Source organism: Haliotis rufescens, unplaced genomic scaffold (assembly GCF_023055435.1).
Source record: "Haliotis rufescens isolate VD_foot unplaced genomic scaffold, xgHalRufe1.0.p SCAF_3, whole genome shotgun sequence".
Taxonomy (NCBI): Eukaryota; Metazoa; Mollusca; class Gastropoda; order Lepetellida; family Haliotidae; genus Haliotis; species Haliotis rufescens.
In genome coordinates, this window is record NW_025964001.1 from 6,195,848 (window position 1) to 6,217,122 (window position 21,275).

Here is a 21,275-nt window from a genome sequence, read left to right on the forward strand (position 1 = left end):
TTTTACATATTACATAACATCACTGCACAAAATATGAACAGTTGCAGTAACACACTACGGTAATCGCATTAAACATCATTTTCAACTGTACAGTATTTCAGTATTTCAGTTATATCATGGTGTATCAGACTGATGTGGGATAAAAATCCGAAGTGGTTCAGGTCATCCAATGGGTGTTCGGGAAAAGGTGAGCGTATCCTGCACCCGTCACAAACACATGCAAGGACAAGTCAATTGTTCACCTGAACAAAGCACGGAAACACACAATGATGCCCGTCCTCAGTTTTACCGAGCATGTAAATTATTTTGTCCGTCAAAAACATGGACGAGTATAAACAATATGTTCATTCACGTAATACATGTCATACATTTGACAAAATGTATTGACTCGGAGCATTATTGTTAATCACAGCGTATGCAGTTGAACTCATCACCCATTCCATTATTGATAACCCTTCTTGAAGATCTATGAAATCAGAAGCTGCAACAATCTATCTTTTAACTGGCATGTCAGACTTCTATTTCATTACTGAGTTTTATTTGCACGGATTACTATGGAAGGGACATTGTCTCGTTGTCGCATTGTCGCATTGACGCCTTTACAAAAACAAGCAACACGCGTCAAAATTTGTCGCATTGTCGCGTGTTCGCATTGTCGCTCTTTGATAATCCTTTTCTTTATTTTACAAAAGGGCGACGATGCCGTAACGCGACATTTTCAAGGTCAAAATATGTCTCGTTGTCGCATTGTCGCATTGTCGCCCCATCACAAATGTGTATAAAAGGCGTAAAGTTCAGTTATTGTTACAGTTAGGAAGTTCAACCTGATAAATGTACGTCTTGAAATGAAAACACAAGTCCGTCCGCGAGTCCATAACGTTTTATTGTGAGCTCTTCTCTAAAAGTGCTTAGTGTTCAACTCCCAGTTCCAAACACGTAGTACCTCCTCAATAATCCACATACCTCCAGTGCAGTGGTCTTCCGGAAGATCTTACTCTTGACCGTATTAGACAACTGACGAGTGCACGCCTGACCTGTGACCTCGTTGCAACCCTCGTGATGTGTTTGCCGAAGGGAGAGGTGTAGGAAATGTGTGCTCCAGCCCAGCGCAGAGCTCACGACACACTGTATACTGATGTATACAGTATATTGCAGTTGATATACTGTATACTGCATGTGATACTTATTTGCGGAAATATTACAACTTTCAAGATTCAAGATTCAATTTGCATATATTTCATATACAACAAACCGCCGTCATATATCACTGGAATACTGCTGAGAGCGGCGTTAAAACAAATTGTTTTCATAATGGAGCGCTGCAGTCATTTAAAATAGAACCGTATACATATGTACATGTAGTACCAACTCACTCTATTTGTTTCGAATATTCAGCAGAAAATATATTATTAACCAGGTCTTTGGGAAAAGATATCAGATTTGTATAAGCAGCCACATAGGGATGATAAAGGACCCCTCGCTGATTAGGTTCTTGTTTACTTAAGAGCAGAGTTGGCCATGTTAGATGATATAACCAAAATCCGGGAGCTCCGGCGGGGGGCAAGCTGGTCTTGTTAGTGTATTGTATGAGCTGTGACGTTGATAATGTAAAACATGAGACCAACTCAAGTCTATAATGATTGGGAAAGTCTAGATTTCCACAGCTCTAGCCTGAAATTAAGAATTGTTCTATGCTCCATTTTAATTGTATTATTTTCATTTTGTAGACATGGATTTGACATTACGGCATTTGATTATTAGGGCATGATCATGTACATGTTCACTGTAGTAATGTACACACCAGTCAACTTGATTATAATTTTTTTTCAAAGTGTAGCGCGGCATCAACGATTACTTTATGATATCGTCACTTGTCATCGATGTCTTGACATCGAACAATGGACGGCAATTCGAAATTCTTATGGATAGCTTCAATAGGGACAGCGCCGGTGTCAGTACAATTTTCCTAGTTAAAATAAGTATCTACAAAATATAATCTGAAGTAGACAAGAACAATATTTTTTTTTATTAATGCTTACTTTCATGGATAGAATTAAGGCAATCTAGGCTTGCCAAATCGTTCTAGACTTGAGCTGGATTCCTTTTAAATTTATTCTGTATGGTCTGGGAGACGAACGGGCGTCAGTATCGCATGGAGAACTGGGACAGCCTTAATCAGTGTAATCGGATATGTTGTGGAGTTTCGGTTTTGGGCTGTTTGCTGAATATATAGAATTGCGAGTTATGTATACTCTGTATTCTTTCGTCATGGTAGCATATATATTTTCTATGTCGCTTTTTGAATTATACACAAATAATGAGAACTACAATGTAAACCTCTCTCTGGAGATATGCACTAATACTACTGAAGGGCATAACTGAAAAATGGGACTTCTCGACAAATATTTCTTTCTTAAATACTACCCGTTACAGGCATTCTGATCATTATATCATACTTTGTACAGTTTAAAAGTCAAATAATGGCAAATTGTGTATCTTTCTACATTTTGAATTAATTATATATTCTGAAATAAAACCTTAGCATCAGATAGTGATATACACGAATATGATCTATACTATTATAAATGAATTATCAATTTCGTATTATGAATGAGATAAACAGAAATATGATAGTAAAACAAATTATTTTAATCTATTCTTGTGAGTAGGTAACGAGAGATCTAGGTAACGCACTAACGTAGCCATTTATGAAAAATGAAATATTAAAAGTTTAGGGGTTTAAACATGCACATTGAATGACAGGGAAGAAAGCAACGCAATAATTAAATTATGAATCAAATTATCTTATAAATATAACAGAATATTTAGAAAATATAAGTTTAATTTCTCATTGTTGGAAGGTGTTTAATAATTATATAGATTGTGTTTGATTGTTTGTTGTTTAACGCCGCACTCAGCAATATACCAGCTATATGACGGTGGTTCGTAAATAATCCAGTCTGGACCAAACAATTTAGTCATTATCATCAAGAGCACCGATCTACGCATTTGGGATACGATGACATGCATCAACCAAGTCAGCGAGCCAAGTCGCCTTCGTACAAGCATGGGTTGTTGAATGCCTATTCTAACCCGGATCCTCACGGGTATTTTTTTAAATAATAAGGTACAATGAAATTCTGTATATGTCCATAATAAGTGTGTATAAGTAGATGGATAATATGTCCATACACGCCAAGTAAATGGTATATGCATTAATTTAAATGCAAATGATTCAATGATAAGTTCTTTCACAAGTCCATATTTCAAGGCATGTATTTGATATTCATAATAACTCCACAAAAGCTACACAATGGCAACAAAGCGGTACCAGCATCACAGATACCAATAATACATGAGATACATATAATTACTTTAAAGTTAAAACATGTATCTAAATAGAAAATTAGAAGGATACACTTCCGACATTTTTCGTATTTTGTTTTCGTTTGGAGAGAGAAGTTGTGATTGGTATCTGATGGGTGCAAACAGGTGTTCCCTTCCGCCCAGGCCTTGCGGCAATGCTATAGCCCAAAATGAAACAAGCCTTGTTCAACAGGTTCAGACTCAAATTTCTATCCCACTTGGGCTCCTTTTAAATTTAAATATAATTTCTCGTGTCCATATGTGTCAGAAGAAATGAAATATTACAGCACTGGTGAATAGGTTATATGCGCATGTCAGCGTCGATCCTATAATATCCTTTTATGCAAAATACATATATACTGATGAATTAAGGTAGTAATACTACGCAAATATATGTCCAGATGCATACATCAGTATCATCTCGTGATCTTAATTCGTGATTTGAGTCCTTTTTTCTACCGGAGATTCTGGGGTGTTACATCACACCAGAAAACCAGGTCCAAATTCAAATCATAATTTCATGGTCCGTCTTGTATGTTGGAAACCAATATCGCAATATGGCTAAATATTGCTGAACGTGGTATTAACCCGATTACTCACATAATTATTCCATTTTCTACAGTCATCTACGAACACTATCTTTAAGGAGGTATATCTGTATCATCCAAATGTCCATACATATATGTCCACATTTATATGTATAAAGCAAGTCGTCCTGCGCTCTTCCTTAAAAGATAAATGTTAAGCATTTCCTCTGTATGTATTTATATAATGTAATATCGTTTTAATGTAATGCTGATGCAGTAAACGTACCACAGACCTAATGCTAGAATAACATCTAATTTCTGAAATGAACATATTTTACAGAAAAAAAAGTTGTTTAAACAAGGAGCCAAGAGCCAAATATTGGGCTGTGTTGGACATATTTGTTTCGGGGTCTTATGACAGACAAACCTGATGCCTTTAAGTATAAAGATAAGTAAGTATAGATGTTGTACATATTCAAATATGTTCGTGATAAACCCAACCTTGAAAAATATTGAAAGATGAGTGGTAAGTATTTATGCCATTATTTCAAATTAGAATGAGAGCACATCAGGAAAGCATGGTACTTTAATATACGTATCTTGTTAACCCAATATTCTTTTTTAAGTAAGAGCAGCATGTATATCGAGAGTATAGGTTTGGTGCGTGACTTATCACACAGTACTTTCAGAAAGTGTGCATATTCTGTTTATCGGCAATAAATAACATAAGACGATTCATACGGGTAAATACGATTTACTTCAGAACTAGTATAGATTATTTAAGGTTAGGGGGAAATGTATGTAATTAACAGAACTTTGGCCGGGTTTGAAGGATTTGGGTCCTGGCTTGGGCTTTGTGTTGGACGTGTAGACGGCATTTCCAGGTTTGACGTATCAATGACAAAAATGATGTCAGATGCAATTCTCTGCCTTTTCGGGTGAACAATTGGCTTGCCTTTGGATGTGTTTGTGGCGGGTGCCACTTGTGGATCGGAATGAGCTCGCGTTTTTGCGAGCATCAAATGTCATCATTTATTATGATGAATCATGAAACATGCTCCTGATGTTGTCGCAATGGTGCAGTTGGCGCTACTTTTGGCAAGGGTTTCTCATGATAATGGAAATGCTTATGTCGCTTTTGTTGACCGATACACATGAAAAGATTTAATGTTATTGTATATGGTCATGTAATTAAGAAACAAACGACGAGTGGGAGTTGTTTATTGTACGATAAACAACGACCGAGACTCGTTTATTTCTATATGAGATATCAACATTACGTACAGCCTCTGTTAGGGTGTTAAATTAGGAAAAAATACACGCTTTACAATATTTACCCGTACTTAAATAATGATGATTCCTTGAATAGAATCCGACAGCGGCCATGCTAGATAAATCCATTTTAGGATTTGAGTTTGGTCCCGCATATTCTCACAATTTTCTCGTCAATCATCTGTACCTTTTCTCCCAAAACCGATTGTCATATCACCCTCACTTTTGGATTCGATTGTTCGGGCACTGCGTTTATCTACTTTCTCCAGCAACATTTATTGGGAACAACTCACTAGACACATACCTCTCAAAAATAAGGTCAAATTTACAAATTTTACTTTTCAAGTTGCGAGTGAATGTTCGAATCTCAATAAATGACGTCATGATAGAACAATGTTTTATCGTGAAATAAATATCGCTTCCTTCTTTGTTCTTTGTGATCTATCGCGTAGCTATCTTATATCATCAAATGCCAATTTCTAATTGCTTTATCATGACGTATCCGTGTCATGTAGCAATAACATACACAAATTTCGTTGACTTCGACGTTGAATAGTGTCATGCAATATGATTATCCTCTTGTGTGCAATATTTCTAGTTGATAAATCTAACATGTTCTTACTTTAAGAATAGCGACTATACATTATTATATATCCCTTATCAGGTCTCTGTAACATTTGCAAAATGATACAAATATAAAAATACAACTGAACCTAAATGTAATGTTTTAATATCCTTACGTTGCTGAGTGCAGCATTTAACAACAAACAAACAAAACATAATATCTTTAAGAATTATGTTAACAATTCCGATGATAAAAATAATCTCACAATCTCCATACCTCTTTCTCTCTATGAAAACATAATAACTTTTTTTTAATAATCTGCAGGAATAATAATGGCAATATTGTCATAATTATCATCATTATTTATGTAACTTATCCTCAAGTGAAGTAGTCCTCCACACTATACATTCAGTGAAGAAGCCCATGAACATATGAACTATGTAACATACATTCATGGAAATTAGATGAACAGTTGAAGTTAGCAAATGATATTATTCGGTCGAACGTCTATCAGCCATCTATTCTATTCATGAAGAACATTTCACGTGGGACCAACAGAGGGAATTATGACTATCGACTTGCTAATTATTTTTTATATTCATGCCAGCTCAAACGATCTATTGGCTTGATTTATTGTTATGGTATCCACAAAATAAGTAGGATCCGATTTTTTCCGTTTTGGTGAAATAAAACTGAATAATATTTGCTGTTTACATATCAAAGTTTGCCAAATTGTTTCAAAATGTTTGCCCACAGCAAGGCTACGTATCCCCAACATATTGTGCTAGGCACAGTATCACTGGACTGAGGGAGGGCGGTATTCCTCCTTGTAGGTCACCTGCTTGGCAATATGGGACGGGAAAACTGCAGGGGGTGAGGGCAGTAAAGTTGATGGTACAGACAGATAAGAGAGATCATTTTACAAATGTGAAACCTCAGTCCACAAAGAAAGAGGCGAAAGCTGAAACTTCGTGAGGTTTACAAAACAAAGGCAGTTATTTCTAGTTTCTTACTGACTCTCGAAGATACATTTAATAAAACAATTAATGCGCGCGTGTGTGTGTGTGTGTGTGTGTGTGTGTGTGTGTGTGTGTGTGTGTGTGTGTGTGTGTGTGTGTGTGTGCGAGGTAGAAGAAGAATTGTACACCATAAAAATGGCTACGTATGTAGTTGGGGTAGATATGTTGAATGCCCGGCCAGTATGACCTTTGAGTCACTACAGTTTCAGTCATTAAAATGCGTAAAACAGTATTTGAGTGAAAGAAAACACTATAAGTGAGTGAAACAAAAGACCTCAGTACAGGCACACCCAGTCCCCCAACCCCAAGTCTGCATGTATCAATACTCATACCTGCCACATCCTCAACCACTTAACTTACTCACACAATCATCTGACAACATGTTCGCCAACCCTCGTATCACAACGCATGCACGCACGCACACACACACACACACACACACACACACACACACACACACACACACACACACACACACACACACACACATCACATTCTTCTTTCCCCACCATAATGTCTACGTCAGCCATCATGGATCCATACGTATGCTTTCATACATAATCCATCCTCCCACCATTCCCCAACATCCATCGAACTATAACTATATCCGCCCTCATGTATCGGTATTCGTGCTTTCATACATACATACACCCCCCTACCATTCCCCTACATCCATCGCAGTATAGCTATGACTATAACCGCCTTCGTGCATCCGCACTTTGCATTGCATATGCATCGAATTACACGTTTAAAATATCGTAAATATTTTACAACATGTACATATTATATATCAGCAAACAGAGATTATTATAACGCAATATATTTCATCCGTCAAAACATCACAGAAAGAGGGGCAGCCTGGAATTTTACAATGGCATCTGAATGCACTAAGACGTTCAACTGGTCAGGAGGTGAGAGTTGCGGAAGATTACGGTAAACTTCAGTTACAGATCTCCATTACGAATATCTAAAGTATGAATAAAGATCACAGCTTGCTATGACGTGTACTTCCTGCCTGCAGAATTAGCAATGTCCTTAGCTCTAAATTGTATGTCTAAACGCTTATGTAGACAAAGACCCAAATGTGTATAGGCATGACCACGGACGTATATACGTCTTTGGCATGACCATATTATATTCTACGCAAATATCACCACATTTAAAAACAAAGCTAGATTGAGTCTTTGAAGGGCATTAAGAACTGATACACACCAGGAAAAATATTTATGTATGTCAACGGAGGAACACTGCGTTTCGGAATATATACTTTCTCCTTCATCAGGTGCATATTATTAAATGATATGAGGTAGAGAACATATATTTGTACCTGTAAGAACAACAAAAGTAAAAAGATAGCAAAGAAGGGAACGCAACAAGGGAAGCCAACAGATAACTGGCATGGCGCTGATTACCCCGCCTCCCGTTTGCCCATTGTCCATTTCCCATTACCAATCATTCCTAAGTTAAGTTTTGGCTTTAATTTGTCCATTGATAATCAACCATCAACGTCTATTATCTCCACCCTAAAAATATGAAGTTTACTGATAAAGTGGTATCCAATATATAATGTGTGTTACTGTTATCCACTTTCTTAAAGGCATTGTTGGTTCAAAGCTTTCGGTCATAGAAGCCGTGCCATTTTTCTCTTGTCAGAGGAGTACACAAAGTATACGTCATCTGGACTAACATTTTTGGTTCGGTGGCTGGGTTAGATCGCCAACTTTGTGTTCTGGCGATTGGGTGCCTCACTCACAGTGTGAGTTCAAATCCCGGACGGGACTCAACCCAAGAAAGTACGAGCATCTGTACTTTACTCAGAAAGTGTTATCCCAATTATAACATTTGTTGTCAAGAAAACACAATAAATGTATATTCGGCTTTGGATGGATAATGATATCACAGACATATACGGATATTGATGATGACTTGGAGGAGCTTCGTAACGCACGTCTTCTCAATTCAGGGATTGGTAAATCCAAATATGAGTGTGCGCGTGCGTGCGTGCGTGCGTGCGTGCGTAAATGTGGGCCTGTTGGATGTTACATAAAACATTCATCTTGTGGTAGTTCGAGTTGGATTAGCATGTTAACTATATGATCTTCTTTAGGCATAGAATGCCGCGCATGAATGTATTGATGAAATTCCTAGGTACATGGGGCCTTTTCGTCCCCAGGAATACCCACAGTGGAGACTTCAATGGGGATAGGGTGTACACAATGTGCTACCTGGTAGATTGTGTGTCATCAGACCGGACAACGTTGGTCTTTGACTGATTGTGGCGTAAAACACACTTATTCATTTACTTATATAGGAAATTGAATGTTCATCTTAATTGTTATTGTTGAACATGTAATATATTTTTAAAGAAATAAAACAGTGACATAATAACTACAACTTTATGTGAGCGCGAGTAGCTTTTTTGGAATGAGATGAATAAGTCTTATAAAGTTGTAAGCTACTTCACAACCGTGTAACTATGAATTGACTTTATTGGGTAATCAAAAAAGAGATAGGACCTAAAATCGCCAAATTTCATACGATTTCACTTGTCCACCATCTTGGATGCAAGGCGAAAACATTTCAGCGCGTTTGAAGCCACTGAGAATGCCCCCTGCAGAGTTGGACGAACATTCTGCGGTGGCGCGGCTGAGTTGACCAGAGGCTATCAGCAGTATTTCCTGTCCAGGTTATTTAGGTCAGTTGTTTGTGTGTGTGTGTGTGTGTGTGTGTGTGTGTGTGTGTGTGTGCGTGCGCGTGTGAGCGTGTTTGCGTGCGTGCGTGTGGGGGGTGGGGGCGGGGGTAGGGCGTGGGAGGTGAGATTGGGGGGACAGATGATAGATTTAGCAACAAGTAAGGTCATCTTGAGTGGGAGGGTATTCGCAGATGGATTAGCATATGAACTATGATTCTCTTTAGGCAGAAAATGAGGATCCACGATGTTCGACTTGGTAGAAGTGTGTTATCAAACCTCACAGCATTGTTTTTTTGACTGACTGTAGCGTCATTTACTTGAACTGAATGTTTATCTTAATTGTTATGGATAGTCACGGAGCCATGATCCAGAGAGCAGGGTGTCATTAGATAGAAATAAACTAAGTAATAATAGGATTACCAGAAAAACGGGGTTTTACACACAAGCCAATAAACTTCGCTCATTAACACCAGAGTAAGTCAGTACAAGATTGAAAACTGCCCCATAGGTATGTATGACATGCTTGTCGGGTATTGCTACATATATATGTGAAAACAAGGTTATTAAAATGAAGAGCAAAACTGATGAAAGTTAACCATAAACGTGTATACGCGTTATATCGTCACTGCAAAAATAATGATTGTTTGTCTTTAGTATTAACATTCAAATACGTTATATCTGTATTAGCGATATTGTCTTTGTTCCACCGGTGAGTCAGCGTTAGCCCTACTATCTCGTAGTATAATTGTATTTCTGAAGACATCACGATACAGTTTTTACGATGCATCACGTCTGCACTAGCGCTTGATAACAGCCTAGTGTTTGGGTGTTTCAGTGGTTTAAATCGCTGCTCTTGATTTTGTTGATTTAACTTTGATACTATGAACAATATAATGTTATGTGAGAGGTTGACTTTAGAACGGTAACATACTAATAGTATATAGGATGACATAAACAGAACAATGAGAAGTTCGTCCAGATTAGTGTATAGGCAACATTTAATAATTAAAATAATTACATTCAACAATTCCCCTTTTAAGTCCATTTTCCTGACTTATAAGTAAATGCAAGAACAATCGGCCGGAATACAATGTATAGTTCTTGTCCACTTCCATATGACTATATAGCATACAATAAGCTATCGGGTCCCGTTTAGATCGGTTTGGGTGGCAGGCTAGATAGTTTCATCTTGGAATCTCCCATATCACCGGGGATCCTCTTCAATTTAAATGGAGTTACTCGTTACGATTCCGAACCTTCACGTGACTGTGTTTATGAACCATTGTCAAATAGTGGTGACATTAAATCTAGGAAACAATACGCGAAATCGCGCATGCACAGAACGGAAAATTTGGTCAAGGCATTAAGTAATCCGCATGCGCAGAACGATTGATTTCAGTACTTCCGCCAAGCGCTTCGAGTGCAGCGTCAAACGCGGGCCTGTAATCTAACACGCGGGGACTGACCAATGGAATCTGAGAAGTAGAAATACCGGCAGACGCTGTTGCTTGATTGACAATGTCAATCAAGAAAGGGAGGAGCTTAACGCTATCGTTCTCTCCCAGTAAATTCCGATGTCAAATAACGACGTTATTTGGACGGAAAAACGATGGTTTGAAAACGTCCAAATAACGTCGTTTTTCCGTCCAATGACCATATACGGAAAAAAACGACGTTTTCGTGTTTGCAGTGGGCCTGTAACATGTTGGTGGCAACGCTTATGCAGGATTTGTTCATTGTTAAGAATTTAATAAATCAATGATTAAAACGTTAAATGCATGAAAGATGAATTACTAAAATTGAAATTCCGAAAATCTAGATCACTAGCTGTCATTATGAGTTATTATGCGCAGATATCCATTAAACAATAATACCTATGAAACATGTCGCTCAACTTACGTAGTGATACGGGGAATGCGGTTGTAAATGCAGCGTTATTAACCTTATTTTTTACAGGTCAATAGATTTGACAACTGGATGCAGAAGACAACTGATTTCCGGTCATCATCATACTGGCTCATGTTGCTGCCGAAGGAAGATATGTTCATGGTTGAAGCAGTGGGAGGCTGGGTTGACAACATTGCCGTAATATCCGCGCCAACTCCCATCGCAGGCTGCCTGTTTGAGGTACCATCTGGAGGAATGAATCGATATGATTGCCAATCATCTGCTTTTGTGATAGTGACCTTGTGAGCTATATTATGAGAGAGGTGTGGGTTTAGAGGGTGTATTATAATTATGACATGTTAAAACATGATGAAATTGATTTTGAATTTGTCTTGATATTGTTATCTTTTTTTATTTCTAAGATATCGTAACTGAGATACAAATTTGATACCCATAAGACTTTGCAGGTTGTAATTCATATAATCTTATCATCTTATATAAATACTTCATATCGACACATTGAATGTTTTATTACTCATTATAGCTAAAATGGATCATGAAACCGCCCGCATGTTATCAATGAGCGGGCCACTGTAACTTGATAATGCCCTCATATTGCTTGACGACGGGCCATTATTACGCCCGTTGTTAGGTGACGTCATAGGATAGGGAAAGATGACGTCACGTTCAATAGGCTTCTTCAAATGATAATGCCCCGAAAAATAGCGTTACCCTTTTAGCAAAGTTTATTTGTATCTAATTGTCAATCAACAGCGTGTTTTGACATTATCGGTGCAAGATGAGATTTCATAATTGCATTTATTTTCTTTAACCTCGTCCCGTTTTACAATCCCTAAATAAGGCTTATATTAGCGAAGATACCTAGCGTTGAACAAGGACCAATAGCAAACATGGCTGTCAGCTTGAAAAATTCAAATGTATCAAAATAGAAAATAGAAGGATGTGTTTCTGAACACGTCATTAACGCGACACAGTGCACAAACTTACATGAACCAGTATGGCAGAAGGTCTCCGTTGTTGCGGTATGGCACACACTTACCATGTAAAGAGAAGTCTGTGTTCGCAGAATGAAGGATAATACACAAAGCAATAGAGCCAACATCAGACGCAGGTATTGGATGGGGTAGGTAGCCTTGATCAAACCCCCCCCCCCCCCCCCCCCCCTCTAAAAGAAAAAAGAAAGAAATGCAGATCTGATCTTGCACCTTCAATGATTTCACAATTGAGACGTTTTCTTTATGTTTTGAAAACATAACCCCCTGTGTATACATGTTTATTGCTGAAAAGGGTGATTCAGGCAATACAGAAATGGTTGAGTTATGTGAAGAATGCCATCATAACCTTGCTTGCATGTTCGTTTAGGCATATAAAGGCTCGTCTGAGTGTTGGTCTGGGGAAATCCACTCGTTGATGTACCGGGGATCAGTGAGGAACCTAGACGTTGTCTGTCAGTACAACAGAGGTGACATCAAACTATGCTCCTCGAAATCACAGATATTTCCTAATTACAATCAAGGATTTAACGGGAGGCCATTCATTGTGGCTACAAATATGGTAAATGTTACGTGTTTACTTCATTTTAACAACTGAAGAAAGTTACTCGTAAATGAATTGCAACGAGCCGTCACACATGTCACTGTATTTTTCAAGCATCAAAGAAATTTATGAAAACCAAAGCAAATGATTATATTAATAATGTTTTTGCTGGAATTGTAGAGATCGTTGTTCTTCTACTTTCTGCTCAGTTTTGTTTTCGGTTTTGATTTTGTTACAGGCTGTATATTTTAATTAATATTAAAGTGGAATTATTGTTATATATCAATAACATTTCACAAAGGAGTTCTTCCTTCGCCGAAAAAGCTTTCAAAAACGAGAATTTTTTTTAAGAAAGATGGAGTAATAATAATTTAAAAATATAATGTCTGTTGAAAAGAAGGCAATGGGTGTAAAAAAAACATTTAATAAGGCAACAAAAAACCTCAAGTATTTGTACAAATAATGAGATGAGGGCAAACACTTTAAGTTACTAAACTCCAAAAAACTCTGGGTCGCACTTACGGACAAGACATATCTATGATGGACTGATATCTTAGAATTGTAAATATCTATTGATTGAAGTATCTATTTTATATATGTATGTTTTCAAAATAATATCATGTGGACGATTCGGAATAATTGGTCCCCAACCGTTTCACATTCGGTAATTTATTTGTGGTCTAACGTATACATATTTGCGTTTATTATTTGACATAGATGCATTCGTTTGTTAAAATAGTAGCCCATCAAAATTTCAAAGCAAAAATTTATTTCATTCAATGTGCAAACAAACTCAAGGTATTTTTCTTGTCAGAGAATAAGAATATCCTTTAGGCAATGGCGATTTTAATTGGAACCAATTATTTTTGGTGGTTTATTTTCTCAATAGATTTTCATTCAAATGGTAACCTGCAGCTATAAATCAATGTTCTTATTTAACAACTAGTGGTATCCGTTCGTGATGAAGCAAGGGAATAATCAGACATCTACATATGAGGGCTTTTGCATCGATCTTCTTTTCGAAATGGCTGGAGCACTCAATTTCACGTAAGCAGATCTCACAATGGTATATTATTATACTATTCAATTTTTGTACAGGTAAAGTCTGATGTCTTAAATATGGAATTCGATAGTGACATGAAAGGAACGTATTGTCGGTGTCAGAATACATTGTATATGTATACAGTTTTTTAAACTGGTTTCGGTGTCCGGACTTTCCGGATTTCGCTGCAAAAGAGGGCAGTCGTAAATATACTCTTTAAAAAAAGTAGGTATTAAAACAAAGGAAAGTGTTGACGACAAACGTCATATGCAAAAACGTTTATGTCTGTCAAACCAAAAAACCAAAACACATCCTATAGCCAATACGTTCAAAGTGTCACAGACTGTGATTAGCAGACTTCTGAACAGGTAAAAACAAACCCAAAAGTTTTGACGATTGACCCTGTTGAGGCCGTCCATGGTAAACAATAAGAGTACAGAATCGATTGATCCGAAAGCAGGGTCAAAGAAATCGAGCTCAAAAGGCGAATCGAACTGCTGCAAACTTTCATCAGGCTACTGGAATACGAGTTACTTGTCAGACGATTAGTAATCGCCTACATGCAGCTCATCTCCATGCTTGACATGTTCTCAGATGTAAAGCGTTTCACTTTGTACTTCCTTGGTAGGGGTGGTCATGTCGGGCGGCGTCGAAATCACCTTCCAGCCAATCCTATCTCCCTTCAAGATCGCTAGGGGGCACGGGTGGCCCAGTCGTCTAAGGCGCCGCGATTCGCTGTGCAGAGTTGCGTCCCTTGGGCACGCCAGAAACCTATGATTGTGGGTTCAAATCCCGGTTTACCCCGATTATGTTTCTAGGTTTGTCAGCACCATGCCCGTGCTCGTGGGTTTCACCGAAGTGAGGCCTGCATCACTTCGGGCTTTCCTCCACATTAAGCTGACACGCCACAATGTAACTGGAATATTGTTAAAAGCAGCGTTAAACCCAACCCACTCACTCACTCAAGATCGCTGGCGGTCATAAGATCTACTGTCATACTTCATTACCGGTTGCAACATATTCTTAATTAATATTACAATTATTACTAGAAACTAATATCTCTTACAATTTGGGAAAGTTTAAGTTATTTCTGAATATCTCCTACTTTTTTTAAAGAGTATACTTGTACATGGATCTTGAGACAACCATACTTCGGGTTACTCTTAACATAAACATAGGTCACAGTTTCCATAATGTCTGTGACAGGCGACTAACGGGATCGGGTGGTCGGGCTCACTGACTTGGTTGATGCATGTCATCGTATCCCAATTGCATGGATCGATGACATGTATCAACCAAGTCAGTGAGCCCGACCACCCGATCCCAATTGCATGGATCGAGGCCAGTGAAGATGCATGTCTTCAATCCCAATTGCGTTGATCGATGCTCATGATGTTAATCACATAATTAATTTACATGTAATTTACAACGAATGCGTGATTACAATTTGGAACTGATGTTACTCATTCTCAGACTGATTACAGCAATCAATTTGACACACATTTATCATGACAATCCTTCATGCGTGGTGCTAAGACACACGGGCACAATAATAAGGGCATACACGTTATACCTTTATGTGTATCCATTGAGTGTGTCACTTAACACTACATCCACTATAAACGTTTGTGAATGTTAGTGACTTGTCATGATTCTCCGGATGGTGGACCCGTGAAGATCCGGGGTAGAATAGGTCTTCAGCAACCCATGCTTGCCGTAAAAGGTGACTATGCTTGTCGTAAAAGGCGACTAACGGGATCGGGTGGTCAGGCTCGCTGACTTTGTTGATGCATGTCATCAATCCCAATTGCGTGGATCGATGCTCATGCTATTCATCACTGTATTGTCTGGTCCAGACTCGATTATTTACGGACCGCCTTCATATAGCTGGAATATTGCTGAGTGCGGCGTTACATAACAAACAAACAAACAAACCAACTAAGCATGGATCGATGCTCAGGATATCAATCACTGGATTGTCTGGTCCAGACTCGATTATTTACATACAAACTGCCGTCATATAGCTGGAATATTGCTGAGTGCGGCGTTAAACAACAAACAAACACACGAACCATTATGTCTCCTCTGACTTGTGTAACGGTAAATGGTATATCTCCAAGAGCATTGTTCCTAACTGTCTTGAACTATAATACTAGCACATATTACCATCGAGAATATCACATAAGAACATAACACAAAACTACACTAAAATATCACTCTTCCCAAGTGGAAAGCACCCCATTGCAAGGAAGTCCCTTGAGTCTTAGTCAGCAATTGAAAGGTTTCCATTTTTGAAGAGTGTATCTTTACTTGGTACTTTTGATTAAATTGGAAACTAATTTTAGTTTGCAAATCGTCCTGTGATATGTTAGTGTAGTTTTCAGTAATGTTTTCATGTGATGTTCTCGATGGTAATATGTATTGGTATTATATATAATTGACACATTTCCTAGGGTAAATAGCTGTAAACTTGCTGATGCCACGCTGGACAAGATTTACCCACAGACACCATACAACACCCACAGTAATGGAAACTATACAAACATTCCCGATATTTTGAAACGCATATTACCAAATTCAGGCTTGTTGTAATACATGCTAATAAATGTGACGATATATGGTCCAATTAACTTCAGGTATAAACTGATAGAACCACCTGATGGAGAATGGGGCACCAATACCAATGGCCAATACAGTGGATTAATTGGTCAGCTGCAGAGAAAGGTGAATATTATGTTTGTACTTTAAGCTTAGGCTCAAGGATAGTTTTCCTGTATGCCCTTTAAGGGTTCCGGGGCACTAGTCTGATTTGTTGCAATCATAAATATTACACTGGAAAAGGAATGATCAAATGACATTTGGGTATGAATAGTTATAGGAATATGCTGGATAGTAATAGAGGAAAAGCTTTTCTTCATGGCTTCTGTGGCCTCGTTGAGTGATGATGCCATACACTACCGCAGACGTTTTGACCGATCCTGTCACTTTTACTGGTTTGTATCCTCAAGGCCTGATCAGAACCTTTGATAGAACATGCAGATCACTTCAACTAAAAGGGTTTGCATCGCGATAGCTGTGAGTAACGACCATTTGATATTGTGGAGGGAGTTGGAAGCGGGGGAACTAAATGGATGTCCTGAAAATACTGTTTTGTGAAATTAATTGGTTTGGTTCATCTTCTCACAGAAAATAAATGCGTGTTTTCAAGCAGAAAAAAATACCCGGTCTCAATACTGGTCATTATTCATATGTTTACTTACTGCTGTGTCTGAAGCGATTATTAACAGTCTGTCTTGAAACTTGAATATTGCTGCCTGAAGCGTAAAAGAACATTTAAAACAACATCTCCTCACTCACACATTCGTCCAGCAAGACACGTGGCAATATCCATGCAAGGCCGGTGGATTGAGAGGGATTGTTTCCCTAGACGCGATTTCTCTCTATTGGTATTGCCCGTACTTTTATAGATATAATAAAAGATTAAACTTGCGTCTCACTGCAGGAGGTTGCGATTCAGGGATAGAATAAGTCTTCAGCAACCCATGCTTGCCGTAAAAGGTGACTATGCTTGTCGTAAAAGGCAACTAACGGGATCGGGTGGTCATGCTCGCTGACTTGGTTGATGCATGTCATCTATCCCAATTGCGTGGATCGATGCTCATGATATTAATCACTGGATTGTCTGGTCCAGACTCGATTATTTACAGACCGTTTCATATAGCTGGAATAATGCTGGGTGCGGCGTAAAACAAAAAAACAACCAACCAACCAACTGTAGGAGGTTGCTCGTAGTATCAACTACTGGTTTGCCTGGGGCAGGTTCCATTATGTACACGCCAACGTGATATAGTTGGAAATAAATAATGCTGACTGCGGCGTTAACAACAAGCAAACAATGAATGATCAGTTTTCTTACAATAGCAATAAACGTTTGTTGTTTCGCTGCAGGATGTCGACATGGTGGTAGCCCCCATTTCAATGTCACACGACAGGGAGAAGGTCATGGATTCCACATACCCTTTCTATAACGACGTTGGCACTGGCGTCTATCGCATTCCTGACTCAAGCGTTAAAGAATGGTTGATTCTGTCGCTTCCCTTCAGTTGGGTGGTCCATGTATTTATAGCATGTGCTTTCGTATTCTCCGTGGGGCTGGTGCATTTCTTACACAGGTGCCAGAAGGATGAAGTAGAAGGATCAATAGATTTTTCAGCAGATGCTCTTCGTGTTTTCGGTATATTTCTTCGACAAGGTAAGTTTTATTATTTTATGACACCGATTGTTTAGATACTTTGGAAATAATCTGTGATGCAGTCTGGGCAGATGTTAAGTCAAAATGGTTAACTACTTAAAGGATGACTAGGTTCTCACAATATTTGAGTACACTGATTGCGTGTCATCCTTTCCGACTGCGTAAATAGTTACACCAGGCTCTCCACCGCCCCGCCCAGCTAGCGACTATGTCCCATTTTGACTTATCCCGTTTTGACTACTCAAAAATACGCAAAAAATTGTTCAGCCCTTTGGTAATGACCCAGGCCACACAGCTTCATTCACTAATAAAGTCATATGTTCTATTAATGAGTTTTTAGTTAGTTCAAAAGTTAGATAGGTTTTTATATAAGCAACATACAAGAGGAAGCATGCATAGATTACCCTTGAAGTCTGCTTCGAACCACGAAACTGATACACGTTCATCAGACCCGTGATGATCCGGGGTAGAATAGGTCTTCAGCAGCCCATGCATGACGTAAGAGGCGACGAACGGGATACGGTGGCAAGGCTCACTTATTTGGTTGATGCATGTCTTCGTATCCCAATTGCATGGATAAAATCTCATGAATGTAAATCACTGGATTGTCTGGTCCGGACTCGATTATTTACAGAATATGGCCGAGTGCAGCGTTAAACAACAAAGAAACAAACATCATCATGACATTGGTCGTAGGACGACCATTCAGTTCCTGAGTAGGGCACACCTCCTTCTTAAACTCTCCTACGAACTGAATCAGTTTACGTAAAAACAGAAATCCTGAAAACTGACCACCGTGTATATTTATTATATTTTAAATTCATATGCAGTATAATGTTTTCATATTAAATCGCAGAGCTAAATGAAATACTGCTTAACACATATGACTGTGCCTGCTTTGTGAATAAAAAATGTATGTATCTGAAATATATATGTATATATGTGTAAGATTGGATGAAAAGTGAATGAAATGATTATGGATATATACCATACACGTGAAAGGATGCAATTTAATGCCACCATAAGATGAACATGTGAAATGTATGTTTGCATACAAGATAACTGACCGTAAGAAGAGCTAATGAAATGAATAAATGCCTACATATTACTGTTTTGCCATTTCCCATTTTGACTACTCAGACACCGAAAATCTATACAGTGTGAGACTTCTTCAGATGTACATAGTTGGTTGGTTTGTTGTTTAACGCCGCACTCAGCTATATGACGGCGGTATGTAAATAAATAGTCTGGACCAGACAATCCAGTGATTAATATCATGAGCATCGATCAACGCAATTGGGATCGATGACATGTATCAACCAATCCCGTTAGTCGCCTTTTACGACAAGCATAGTCGCCTTTTACGGCAAGTATGGGTTGCTGAAGACCTATTCTACCCCGTAGCCTTCACAGGTCAGATGTACGTGGAGAAGTATAGGGGTGATTGGTAGTATCAGCGGTCACTGAACCATGAAGTATATATTTATTTAAGCAGAAACTCACAATGAGAAATAGTCAAACCGAAAAGACACCCACAAGTATTCCTGATCAAGACTTGATTATTTAAAGGCCGTCGTTATATAGATCGAATATTGCTTCGGCTATACCCATTCCATGGTAGGACAGCATATTTAGCTCCAATGTACCCTGAGCCCAGAGTCGTGTAGGAAAAAGCTTGACATCTACCGGAAAATGTAGTCTAAACATCTGTGTTCTATTTTTCTACGTCACGACACTCAGATGCAATATGCAGTATTTCCTTCCCATGGTCATAAGAAATCTCTGCTAAAACAGAGTCGAGTGCACGATTCCGACTGTATCATGAATGTGCATTTATGAATCGCTATGCAATAAGTGTTCGCGAACAGGTGATTGTGTCCTACCCCACTTGCATGAACACATGCAAAGGCAAGTCACCGTAAACCGAAACTTAAATAAATTAAAGAGTGACAATGCATTTATTTGAAAAAAAGAGTTGCTTTTCAGTCGAGATTTGTATTTGAAATTGGATCAAATAAGTCTCAAAAGAAGAAAGCTTTATTCGAAATTTCTGATCAAAAACAAAGATTCAGTCAGATTTGTCATGAGCCACAACGCCAAAAACATGAACTAAACCTAATATAAAAAAAAAAAAATGTCCAAAGATTGCTTGATATTGCCATGGCGTTATAATGTTAACCAATCATAATAACCTACAATGTACTTACATGGAATTGACAACTCATCGAGTCTTGTTGAGTTTTAAATCATATTAACAACCTCTGATCGAAACTAATGATTTAATGGTCGCATATTCGCGAGGGATACATTCCTAGTAGTAAAGTCATAGGTGGTGGGAACGTCCAAAATTTATAATAATAAAAACAAATGTATGTCATAAAACTGAATTCCTGGGGTTTCAACAATATTCTAAGAATGTGTTGCAATTCACTTGGGCAAAACTGACATTGAATTGCAATTTTTAGGAACAAGTGAAATCACCCACTTCGACGTCATGTACGCGACGTCATGGTGGTTCATCAGTGTGTAGTTTCACTTTCTTGAGAGCTGTCCACATAACGTTTGCCTGCGAAGTATCGGTCATATATGAGAGTTAAAAACGCAATGCTTGTCTACACATACAGTGATATACGTTTTAAAGGCTATTTCCGGTACGTCTACTTCACCTTTAAAACTACCTTATTCTGATTGGTCATATATGCGAGATAAAAACGCAATGCGTGTCGACACATGCAGTGATATACGTTTTTTAAAGGCTATTTTCGATAAGTCTACCTCACCTTTACAAACTACTTTATTCTGATGGGTCAAATCCCAATATGCACCTCTGATTGAAACAGATGATTTGGTATTATCGTGGAAGCTAATATTTTTGTTAAAGAATACGTCCTTCTGTCTCAATCAATGATGATAGGCATTTTGAAATAATTACAATTATAGGCTAAAACTGCAGCGTTGCGGTTACTACAATATTCAAAGTAAGTGTAATAATAGAGTTACGCAGGAAAAAGATACACTTGTGTGAGCATGAAATTTATCACCTTGCTATGTATGACTGTGACGTCATATCATTTGTTACTTCATAACAGTGACGTG

General features: G+C 38.3%; 1 protein-coding gene across 1 annotated transcript in view; it reads left to right on the forward strand.

Annotated features, from left to right (window-relative positions):
- The window catches only part of LOC124131796 (glutamate receptor ionotropic, kainate glr-3-like), a 39,831-nt gene that overhangs the window by 16,063 nt on the left and 2,493 nt on the right, over positions 1–21,275 (forward strand). Inside the window, exons 5-9 of the mRNA XM_046495265.2 lie at positions 11,398–11,568; positions 12,712–12,903; positions 13,832–13,932; positions 16,564–16,651; positions 17,876–18,179. Coding sequence (XP_046351221.1) covers positions 11,398–11,568; positions 12,712–12,903; positions 13,832–13,932; positions 16,564–16,651; positions 17,876–18,179 — 856 coding nt within the window. The remainder of the gene's footprint in view (positions 1–11,397; positions 11,569–12,711; positions 12,904–13,831; positions 13,933–16,563; positions 16,652–17,875; positions 18,180–21,275) is intronic.